General features: G+C 43.3%; 1 protein-coding gene across 1 annotated transcript in view; it reads right to left on the minus strand.

Moving 5' to 3' along the window:
• Window positions 1–12351, minus strand: part of LOC126195339 (hemicentin-2-like) — a 323554-nt gene that overhangs the window by 119246 nt on the left and 191957 nt on the right. Inside the window, exon 4 of the mRNA XM_049933914.1 lies at window positions 11519–11680. Coding sequence (XP_049789871.1) covers window positions 11519–11680 — 162 coding nt within the window. The remainder of the gene's footprint in view (window positions 1–11518; window positions 11681–12351) is intronic.

Below are 12351 nucleotides of genomic sequence, written 5' to 3' on the forward strand. Positions count from 1 at the left end.
CCTCTGTCCCTCCCCTCGCTCCTGGTTTCCAGTACTTGGACAACATTGCACACACGGAACTCAATGCCCCTATCACTACACAGGATCTCATTGCTACACTCCGCACAAAACGCAACACCGCTCCTGGTCACGATCGTGTCACCTACCGTCACCTTCGTGAAGCTCCTGTCTCTTTCCTCTCCACCCTGGCCAGGCTCTACAATGTAGTCCTGTCCACCGGTTACTACCCCGACCTGTGGAAAACCTCCCGTATCCTCATGTTCCTTAAACCCGGCAAACCGCCGTCCGCCGTCTCCTCCTACCGCCCCATCAGCCTTACCTCGGTCTTCAGCAAGGTCCTGGAATCTATCCTCACCCGCCGCATCCACCAGCATCTCCGCCAGCACCGCCTCCTTCCCGATATCCAGTGTGGCTTTCGGCCGTCCTTCTCTTCCGACGACCTTCTCCTTCACCTCACTCATCTCCTTTCCGAACAGCTTAATTCCCGTCGCTCTGCAATCTTCCTCTCCCTGGACCTCGCACGTGCCTATGACCGCGTATGGCATTCCGGTCTCCTCTTCAAGCTCCAAACCTTCGCCCTTCCCATTAACTACGTCCGTCTGATCGGCTCCTTTCTCTCCCGCCGTCCTTCCTATGTCACCATCCATAACGCAGATTCCTACACCTTTTTCCCCTCCACCGGTGTGCCCCAAGGCTCCGTCCTCTCCCCCCTTCTGTACCTATTGTACAGGGCGGACATGCCGCCGCCGTCACCCCCCGTCCACCTTCTCCAGTTTGCCGATGACACCACCTTCCTTGCCCTTGCCCCCACCCTGCAGCGCTCCCAACACCTTCTCCAATCCCACCTTGACCGGTTCACCGCTTGGTGCAACCAGTGGTTGCTCAAGGTCAATCCCTCCAAAACCCAGGCAATCATTGTAGGCAAAACCACCCCTTCCTTCCGCCTCCTTGATTTCTACATCACCATCTATGGCCGTCCTATCGCCCTCACTCCCACCCTTAAGTACCTTGGCGTCACCCTCGACCGTCGCCTCTCCTGGACTCCCCACCTCCGGACAATCCAAGCCAAGGCACGCTCCCGACTCAGTCTCCTCAAGCTCCTCTCCGGCCGTACGTGGGGTCTGGACCCCTCCACCATCCTCCACACCTATAAATCCCTAATCCGCCCTATCCTTTGTTATGTCCATCCAGCTTGGATCTCCGCCCCCCCCTCCCTTTTATAAATCCCTCCAAATCCTTGAACGCCATGCTCTCCGCCTCGCCTATCGCATCCGTCTCCCCTCCCCCACGCGGATCCTGTATGATCTCATCCCCTTCCCCCACCTCCTCCTTTTCCTCGAAAGGATACGGATCCTGTACACCTCCCGTAAACTCGACCCTCCTCACCCGCTCGTCTCCCCGATCCTCTCCCACCCCCGCCCGCTGCCGCGCCTGTATTCCCACGTCCCACCCGGTCTCCATCTCTCAACCCTCCTTACTCTCTCCCAAGGTGGCTTCCGCCAGCTCCCCCTCCCTGATGATGTCCTCCTCCCCTGCATCTACCCCTCCTATCAACTTTGATCCTCCCCCCCCCACCTCCTGTGTCCTTTCCTTTCGGCACCCTCCCTCCCTCCCTCCCTTCCCTTCCCTTCTTTCCTTTCCACACTCCCTCCTCCCCTCTCCCCCGGGCTTCCCCTCCCCCTTCCTCCCTCCCCCTCTCTCCTTTGCCCATGGCATCTCTGCTCTCCCCTCTCCCATTCCCCTTCCCCTTCCTCCTCCTCCACCTCATCTCTTGGCAGGTCCCCGGACTCGTACACGCTCAGTGAACATTCGCGCGCCGGAGATCATCGCCATCAGTGTCTCGTGTGTGTGGCTTCGTTTGTGTGTTAGTGTTGTTCGCCGTCACGCCACCACCGTTCACGTGCCGTCGCCATCATCCATGTTCTGTGCACCGTGTCGCCCAGTGTGTTAGTGATATTTCTCGTCCAGCGTGAACGGCTCCTTTTTTTTTCGATTTTTAGTGTCTACATTTTTTGCCCACCGTTTTTACTGTCTACTCTGTGCCACCTTTATGTACTAATTGTTGTCAAACTCAAGGCTGAAGAGCGGCGTATTGTGCTACTGACAGCCCGTCTTTATATAAGGTGTTTAAAATCACAATAAAGAAAAAAAAAGACCTCTGATTAGTCAGTCTGCATTTGTCTGCACCAGTTTGTACCAGTCTGCATTAGTCTGTAGTCAAGTTTCAGTCTGCGCCTAATAACATTATCATATTCCTGTACATAGCCATGAAGATAAATGTACAGATTTGATATAATCCATTATGGAGTCGAGGTAGCAGTTGTCGTTATACTGGTTATCACATTTAGCATTCAACCGCGATTTTTATATATATTTTAACAACGCGTTTCGAGAGACAATGCTCTCATCATCAGGTTGTAAAATCTATGTCGCGAAATTAAACGTACTAAATAGACAAAATACCATCACCAATAGTTGGTGGGTCCATAGAGTAAAAAAGAATTAAAAGTATATTGGACTGTGGGTCCTCGTCTTACATTAGAGTTGTTGACGCAGGTCGATGGCCGTCCCATAGCTACCAAATATGCTGTCGACTGCGCCGGCCCGGGTGCTGTTGTGGACTAACGTGCCTAGGTGTTGTGGCGTGGTTACCGCCGTGTGCTTGACGGTAACGCTATGCTATTGGGCGCCTCATTTCCTTACTGCATTGGTCTGCCATCGTTAGCCTCTCGCAACTCCGTCATTGATATGCTACAAGTTTTAAGTCGCATGCCTGCCCTAAAATAATTCTAAAAACCCGCTAAAAAATCTCATTTCTTTAAAGTTATCTTGTACATTTAGGATATTGCTTTGTTTCTTTTCATGGATAGCTATCTCGAATTCCTCTAGTAAGTCAAGTTTCCTCCCTTTCTTTTCTACATGCAATATTTCTACGTTGTCTTCTATGCTATTATCACGATGCCATACTACGGAAAAGTCTCACAAAAGATAGCAAATATTTTTAAGCCATACGATGTCAAAATAGCCTTTCAGACTAATAACCTAGTGAGGTATAGCCTTAAGCACGATATTGGCGAGAAGAGAAATAAGTTTGAAAGATCGGGAGTTTATAAGATTCAGTGCAGAACGTGTGATGCAAAATATATAGGGCAGACAGGAAGATCATTCGCGATCCGGTATAAAGAACATAAAGATGCGTTCAGGTTAGGAAATTATGACAAATCAGCTGTTGCGAACCATATATATGAAACAGGCTATCCCCTTAATAGCATAGAAGACAACGTAGAAATATTGCATGTAGAAAAGAAAGGGAGGAAACTTGACTTACTAGAGGAATTCGAGATAGCTATCCATGAAAAGAAACAAAGCAATATCGTAAATGTACAAGATAACTTTAAAGAAATGAGATTTTTTAGCGGGTTTTTAGAATTATTTTAGGGCAGGCATGCGACTTAAAACTTGTAGCATGTCAATGACGGAGTTGCGAGAGGCTAACGATGGCAGACCAATGCAGTAAGGAAATGAGGCGCCCAATAGCATAGCGTTACCGTCAAGAACACGGCGGTAACCACGCCACAACACCTAGGCACGTTAGTCCACAACAGCACCCGGGCCGGCGCAGTCGACAGCATATTTGGTAGCTATGGGACGGCCATCAACCTGCGTCAACAACTCTAATGTAAGACGAGGACCCACAGTCCAATATACTTTTAATTCTTTTTTACTCTATGGACCCACCAACTATTGGTGATGGTATTTTGTCTTTTTAGTACGTTTAATTTCGCGACATAGATTTTACAACCTGATGATGAGAGCATTGTCTCTCGAAACGCGTTGTTAAAAAAAAAAATATATATATATATATATAAAAATCGCGGTTGAATGCTAAATGTGATAACCAGTAAATGTACATACACTTAGTCAAGTATCAGAGATATGTGAGAATAAGATTAACGTACCAAGACCAATGAAACTTCCGATTGTCAATTGTAAATAGCATCCAGAATCAAGTTAAGTAAGGTTTATGATTGTTATTATTTTAATAAATGTGTGTGAAAATTAATCAAGTTCTATTTAAAGTTGGTCACCGTCAGTCTGCTACTCTAAGCGTGCAAGTGGCATTTCTATCGTCTGACCTAACGGCAGAAGATAAACACGCTACGATAAGACCACGAGACATATTGCTGACACTCACCTACTTCGTTAGAGCGACAAGTCAAATAATCTGCTGGTGTGTGTACCGAAGGTCTTACAGTACGCTCACCACAAACAGTCATCCCAGCAAAGACATAGAGCACTCTTTATGTGACGCATCGACGGAGATACATAATCATTAACATTAATAGTTAAGCTGTAAGAGACATTTTAAGTGGAAAATTAATTGGAATCACTGCCAGGTATTATGTTCTGGCAGCGAGTACGGTTCATCACACGCACCATATATATGTTAAGGTTTATTATTGTATTTTCTTGTATAAATTTCCATACTTTTGCCTATAATTTATATTTAATTAAAGATTCATGGACTCTAATGACACCAATGGTAAGACGAGACATGATAATGTAAAACTGATCTACCATTCTTATTTTCACCAGCCGATTAAATAACTGTCACCAGTGCTAAGACAAATTGAAAATGATTAAAATTGTTGTGAGGACAAGCAACGGCACCTACAATTTATTATTATCTAAGTTTTTAGTGTAAAATTTTAGCGTGCACGTAACGGCACCAACAGAATTTTCATCAAACATGTGTATAAAAGGTTGTATAAATGGACTGGAGACCACATGAGACTCATGTGTGACGTCAATGGCCGCGCTATTCGCGTGCAGAGATGCCGAGAGTTGGAGAAGGGCGACAGTTTTCAGGTGGTGGCGACAGAGTCTTTACAAGGGCGGCGTCCTAGCTCCTCAGGATCTGTTGTCAGCAATAGGCAGTCGGAAATTCTACAGTTGGTGACTCAGTATGATCAACGTTGGGAAGAGTTGTAGGACATGACTCCCAGCTGCACTCATTTGGCGATTGAAACAATTTGCGTCCCGTGGGACTTAGAAATCTGACGGCACTGTTTGGACTCTTTTTGAAATGTTGGACTTACATGTTTGCCGGCATCATACTGGGAAAGCCGCCTAACGGTGTGTAGCGGAGCCTACTTCTGGAACCATTAGCTCATGGCCCCTTGCCTGTTTCAATCGCTAATGGCGTATAAGAAGAATGGTCGTCTTTAAGACTCTGTATTACCTCAAATTTACGGAATATTTTAATAGTGGTCATTTCGTGAGATGTATGTGGGGTGAAGTAATACGTTGTCCGGCGCTTTACGGGAAGTACTTACTAGAAATTTAGGTAGTGAACCTGTGCGTGACGCACCACTCATCTATTGTAAAGTCTGCCACTGAAATTTGTTGAGCATTTCTATAACGCTCTCACGATGGCTAAACGTACACGAACAACGCTGTTCGTTCGATATTCTCTACCCCTTCCTTTAGTCCTACGTACTAAGTGACTGATATCGATGAACGGTACTCAACCATCGGTTGAACAAACACCTAGTGAGTCACTTCCTTCGTAGATTCTTTACAGTTCCTTAAGATTCTTCCTACGAATCCGACTTCGGCATCTGCTTTTCCTGCTGTTTGTGTTATTTGTTCATTCCAATTAATGTCACCCTGGTCAGTTCCTCCTACATGTTACATAGCAGATACTGTTTCCAACAATTTGTCATCGCACCGTTCTTGGACTTAAAAGATTGTGCCACAGATGGAGTTGTGAGAACTTCAGTTTAATTTCTTAACCGATTGGCGTTCCAAACAGTGACTCGATGTTCGACTAGTCAGTTTAGTGGTGAGGATATTTACGTAAATTCATAGGTGTGAACACAGTCTGTTGTTAAATGAAACTAAAAGTTTACTATTATCAGTCACTGTTAATTTATCTCCATGACGCGTTTAAAAGGTTTAAACCTCCATCATCATGTGGATTTATATTTGTTAGCATGACATTTGTGTGTGTGTTGTATTACAATTTTTTGGAGGAAATTGTAGCACTGTCTAGTGGAGAAACAAAACACTATTTCAGAACATGGTTTTTGGTTCCTTTAGACAAAAAAATAGGCGTGTATCTAACGTAAACATAAAATAAGTAAAATAAAGTGAACCTGTGACCACTGTAGGTACTTTATGTTACTTATTTTATGTTTACCGTTAGATGCACGTTTAATTTTTTGTCAAAAGAAACCATAAACCATGTTCTGAAATAGTTTTCTGTTTCTCCACTAGACAGTGCTACAAGTTCCTCCTAAAAATCGTAACACAACACACACACAAATGTCATGCTAACAAATATAAATCCACATGATGGAGGTTTAAACCTTTTAAACGCGTCGTAGAGATAAATAAACACTGACTGATAATAGTAAACTTTTAGTTTCATTTAATGTCAGTAACAGTCACGGTAAAGCCTAACCTAAAATGTTCGCATTTAAAGACAATCTGGTGTCTTTCAGCTAATTTATTAATTAATTAAATTTCTGCTTCGATATCCACTATTGAAGGATCTATGCATTTTATTGATTCAGCATAATACCTTGTGTTGACCTTCAATCAACAGTTTAGTGAATGCTTAATTGGTCAATAAGCTAGGTGTTTGAACTTGCAGGAGCACTTGCGTTCATCTTAGCGGCTTCTGGAGTTCTGACTAGTCTTAAGTAACTATTTTACAATTTATTTAAATTTTAAGCGTCGTAGTTTGGGAAGACGTCTGCCCATATACTAACGTAGAGAGAGAGGGAGAGGGAGAGGGAGAGAGAGAGAGAGAGAGAGAGAGAGCCACTGATTTTACGGTTCTGTTATTAAACTGAGCAAAGTCGCAGGCAGCACCACTTACAAGTTTGGTATTTTTAGATAAGTATATAATTTATCTTTATCTGAATATTCCAGCTTATTGTTCTTCTCTTTTTTCCTTTACTTGTGCTACACAAACGACAACATGAGAAATCTCGTTCAGGAAGCATCCATAGGTTTTCATTAAAAAAACAGACAGCAACAGGAGTTTCTTTATATGAAAAAGAAAAAAAAAGTGACAGAAACGTGTTATTGCTGGTGTCATTTCCTTGATGAAAATTCTCATACGAACTCTTTTTCTAAGTATTAACATAACGACTTTCGCTCTCACGTCTTGTAAAAAATAATACACACTGACAGCTTCAAGTGTGTAAGAAATGAAATAAAGTCCCAAGCTTCTTGACAGAGCGTAGGGGAATTACGCGGGAGACCAGCACCGCCGTTTTAGGCAAGGTTCTAGCGGAGGTGGTTTAGCGTTGCCTTCCTCCGACCGTAATGGGGATGAATGATGATGATGAAGACGACTCAGCAATACCCAGTCATCTCGGGACAGGTGAAAATCCCTTACCCCACCGGGAATCGAACCCGGGACCCCGTGCTCGGGTAGCGAGAACGCTACTGCGGGACCATGAGCTGCGGACAAGTATATATAGGAAACAAAATAACGTTTTAACCATTTTAGTGTATTTTAGACACTGTGGTAAAATCCACGTAGACAGTACACATTCCATAGAGTGCAAAGTTATCATCCATTACTGTAGCAATTGCGGGTGAAGAGCAACAGTAAAACTTGAGGCTTCCTCCTCTAAAACATTTTCTGGTTCAGTATCGGAATGTGCCTTAACTTCGGAAAGTGCATGTTTCCAATTTTGTCGAAGTATTTCTGTAACGTGAAATACTTAAACAACGTGAATTCACCTAAATGGTACCTCAGTAAACATATACAGGGTGAGTCACCTGACGTTACCGCTGTATATATTTCGTGAACCACATCAAATACTGACGAGCCGATTCCACAGACCGAACGTGAGGAGAGGTGGTAGTGTAATTGTTTAATACAAACCATAAAAAAGGCACGGAAGTATGTTTTTTAACACAAACCTACGTTTTTTTTAAATAGAACCACGTTAGTTTTGTTAGCACATCTGAACATATAAACAAATACGTAATCAGTGCCGTTTGTTGCATTGTAAAATGTTAAATACATCCGGAGACATTGTAGCGTAAAGTTGACGCTTGAGTACCACTCCTCCGCTGTTCGATCGTGTGTATTGGAGAGCACCGAATTACGTAGGGATTCAAAGGGAACGGTGATGGACCTTAGGTACAGAAGAGACTGGAACAGCACATTACGTCCACATGCTAAGACCTTTCTACTGGTCTTTTTCACTGACGCACATGTACATTATCATGAAGGGTGAGGTACACGTACACACGTGGTTTCCGTTTTCAATTACGGAGTGGAATAGAGTGTGTCCCGACATGTCAGGCCAATAGATGTTCAATGTGGTGGCCATCATGTACCGTGTGTACCGTGATGTGCCTACAACCCCAGAGGATATGAAACAACGTATTGTGGCAGCCTGCGGCGACATTACACCAGATGTACTGCGGCGTGTACGACATTCATTACGCCAGAGATTTCAATTGTGTGCAGCAAATGATGGCCACCACATCGAACATCTAATGGCCTGACATGTCGGGACACACTCTATTCCACTCCGTAATTGAAAACAGAAACCACGTGTGTACGTGTACCTCACCCCTCATGGTAATGTACATGTGTGTCAGTGAAAAAGACCAGTAAAAAGGTGTTAGCATGTGGACGTAATGTGCTGTTCCAGTCTCTTCTGTACCTAAGGTCCATCACCGTTCCCTTTGGATCCCTACGTAATTCGGTGCTCTCAGATACACACGATCGATCAGCGGAGGAGTGGTACTCAAGCGTCAACTTTAGGTTACAATATCTCCGGATGTAATTAACATTTTACAATGCAACAAACGGCACTGATAACGTATTTGTTTATATGTTCAGATGTGCTAACAAAACTAACGTGGTTCCATTTAAAAAAACGTAGGTTTGTGTTAAAAAACATACTTCCGTACATTTTTTTATGGTTTGTATTAACCAATTACACTAGACCCTCTCCTCACGTTCGGTCTATGGAATCGATTCGTCAGTATTTGATGTGGTTTACGAAATATATCCAGCGGTAATGTTAGGTGACTCACCCTGTATATTACTGACACTGAAACTATGTACATCTTGGACGGTGCGAGCAAATGTTACCACATATTTACCTGATATATCTGGTGAGCTACAGTCTGTTAGAGATATTCTTTCAGGAGTTGATGTTAGGAATATTATAGTATAGAATACGAAGAAAGTGATTTCGACATGAAAATGTAGTTTTTTGGGGATATACACACTAAACCAAGAAATAAGAAAAGAATTACTTTTCCGTGCCCGTACATCGCCTTTATCGTGAATGTAATGCTCTGTCAAAATCTGCCAACGCGACTGCTGACAGCGATGGGAATTTTCGGGTGCTTATCGTTCTGTTACGCAGATGGCAGCACCATCTACATTATCTAATGCCGAGTACATTGGCACCGCAAGGGAGGGCATAAATTACCAACCCGTTAAAGGGCTTTAGACCATCGAAGTATTGGAATTTATCCAGATAAATCATAGGGAGTAGCGCTTTACATAATGTATAGCAGTTGATAAATTTTGTGAGGCTATTGTTCAGGCACACTACGCTAGAGCAAAACGTTGGGAGCCACATTGAGGCGTAGATGAAAGAAAGCAGAAGTAACTCATAAAGGACAAAATTAAGAGATAAACGATAGCTAAAGAAACCTTGATGTTTGCGTTCGCCGACCGTTTAATAGGTGTGGTGGAATAGCAAGCAAAACCTGGTATAATGAAAACTTCCACTCTCTGTGTGGTAGGAAAGTAAGCTAACACTCGCCCTGAACGAACATTCACTTTATTCCTTAGCATCAACGTCCAATATCATGTGTGAAATATATGTCATTCAAAAATGCCAGATCCTCATTGACGCCAATGATGACTAGCGCTTGATGTATGTAGGCCTATATTGCCACCAAGCAAAATTTTCAAATAAATAAATACGAAGAAGTCATTTCTAATAAAATTGTCGAGCATAAGTTGAGGGCAGTTAGTTTCTTTCATTATGCATGCTGCATTGTGAGACGTTTTTCATACAGCCTTTGCTCCAGGTGACTCAATGAAGAATCTTATATGGCCACCGCTGTAGTTCTGCCTATCTATCAGTAAGAGGAAACCCAAAATACAGAGGTGTCGTCACATACCCAGATAATTAACCGGCCTTCGGCTTATAGGCGCCCTCTATTGTTTTAATTGCTGCTTAACTATGGTACTTAACAAGGAATAAAGGATTCATTCAAGATAAGGGATAGTTATAAATAGTCTTATGGACTGCTGTTAAATTTATTTAATGAGGACTGAAACTTTTTCCGAGATACATTTCTCGTCAGCAGTAAGCTTTCGCGACACGTATGAAGTGCGCGGACTCTTAATTTCCCGATTTTCTGAAACACTAGATTACATTCATTCCATTGATATGCGATCCAGGTATCGTGCGAATCTTCATTTGTTGGCCTTGCTTTACAATGTCACAGATTTTTTTCAAAAATTCTTCTCCACAGTGGGGAGGGCAGAGTGACTCAATCTTCTGTTCTACTATCTCCCCGTTACAGTTCGTGAACCTGAATGTAAATTGCATTAATTAATGGTGCAGAGTGCACGTCTAATGTGATCTGCCCCTCTTCCAATGAGCGTGTGTAATAATACATAGCAATTAATTTTCTTTTTCTTCCTCTTCATTTTCCAAAACAGCGATCGCTTCTGCAGTGTGCTACTATACCTTTTCATATAGCTGTCAACAAGTAATTACAAAATTGTCGCGACTTTCTTGCCCACTTGGTAACGTATGCGTGCTGAGTTGTCTCCGGTAAATCGGCAGACATTTGTTTAATTATTTCCCTGTCGTTTTCCCAGCAAAAGTAGCTGGAATTGTCACTCTCCATTGCTTGACAATGTCAGCCTCACGTGCTCGGGAAACGTCAGGAAACTCGTTTATTTAGAACAGTCAAATCACACTCATAATTAGTGATGGCGTTTGGTGAAGTTATCCATTGTTTCATCGGAATCTGCTAGATTGTGTCTAACTGTGGTTGCGGTCGTCTGGCTGTCACACAGAGCAATCAGCTTGTTTTCGGTACTGCTTCTAAACTGTCCCATGCGAGAGGATTGGACAGTAGTACATTAAGCTCCGTTAAGACCAATTGAGTGACTACTCGATTGTGCGGCTCCGAAAGCTGGAGGGCTGACTACCTCCGGGAGGGTGATATACTCCCTACATGAATGTCCAAACTGATCCAAATGATACCATATGGCATTGGATGACTCAGCAGCACTGCATCCAAATGATCCCGTATGGCAATGGATGACATAGTAGCTTCGCGTAGTTTTCTGAACCTGGTTACGGAAGTACTTTCTTTTATATTACAAGAACAGTAAAGGAAAGGTAGATTAAAACTTTAAACCACATACAAAGCTATCACTCATTCATATGGAGGACACAGTCTGGTTTCAGTATGTGGTGTTGGGTGTTGGAATACCCACCTGACATTCGTACGTGCCGTTGTCCCTCTTCTGGACGTACTTGATGTGGAGGCTCCAGTCGGTTCCTGACGGCGAGCTGACCACGTGGAAGCGGTCGTCATTCGTGTACGTCACCGGACCAGAGGTCAGGATGTGCCAGTCTCGTCGCCTCACCCAAGACACCTGCGAACACGTTCCACATAATAATTTTCTTACTTAGCATAAATGTAATGCTTCCTCTTTAAATCTGTACGACAAACTGCGTTGCCTTGTCCGCAATAGAGATACGAGTTGTACTTCAGTGCCTCATTTCCCACAGTCGTATGGTAGTTAAGAAATCACAGTATCTCCGAGAGGAGACATGGAGGGACATGTGCACGATTTATGTAACTAACGATTACAGTGTAAATACCATTCTCAAAGTAGCGCCCCAGCAAATGTCATAATCTAAAATCGATCGACAAATGACAGTATATTTGACTCAATGTAAGGTCATAGCTGCACACACGATTGTAATATAGGGAACGTATTGAGCCTGTTGTACGGCCAAGTATTTGATAAATCTGTTGTCACATTATGGTTCGATTTTAGATGTCTATGCGTGCAAAGGCGCTTCTCAGTCCATCTAAAAGCGTATATGTACCGAAATCGAACTTAGAGTAAGCTGGACATGTTGACGTTTGAGGGCGTTACTGCAGAATATATCCAACGCAGCACGACTCCAATACGGATATAGAAGCGCCGTAATGCAGCGAAGGGATTAGTGTGAGATTCGTGTCTTTCAGATGTGCATACGGTAAATGCGGAAAGGTGAACTACGGCAAAGTTATTACCAATTTTGTCCAACGAAAGCC

Source organism: Schistocerca nitens, chromosome 7 (genome assembly GCF_023898315.1).
Source record: "Schistocerca nitens isolate TAMUIC-IGC-003100 chromosome 7, iqSchNite1.1, whole genome shotgun sequence".
NCBI classification, from domain to species: domain Eukaryota; kingdom Metazoa; phylum Arthropoda; class Insecta; order Orthoptera; family Acrididae; genus Schistocerca; species Schistocerca nitens.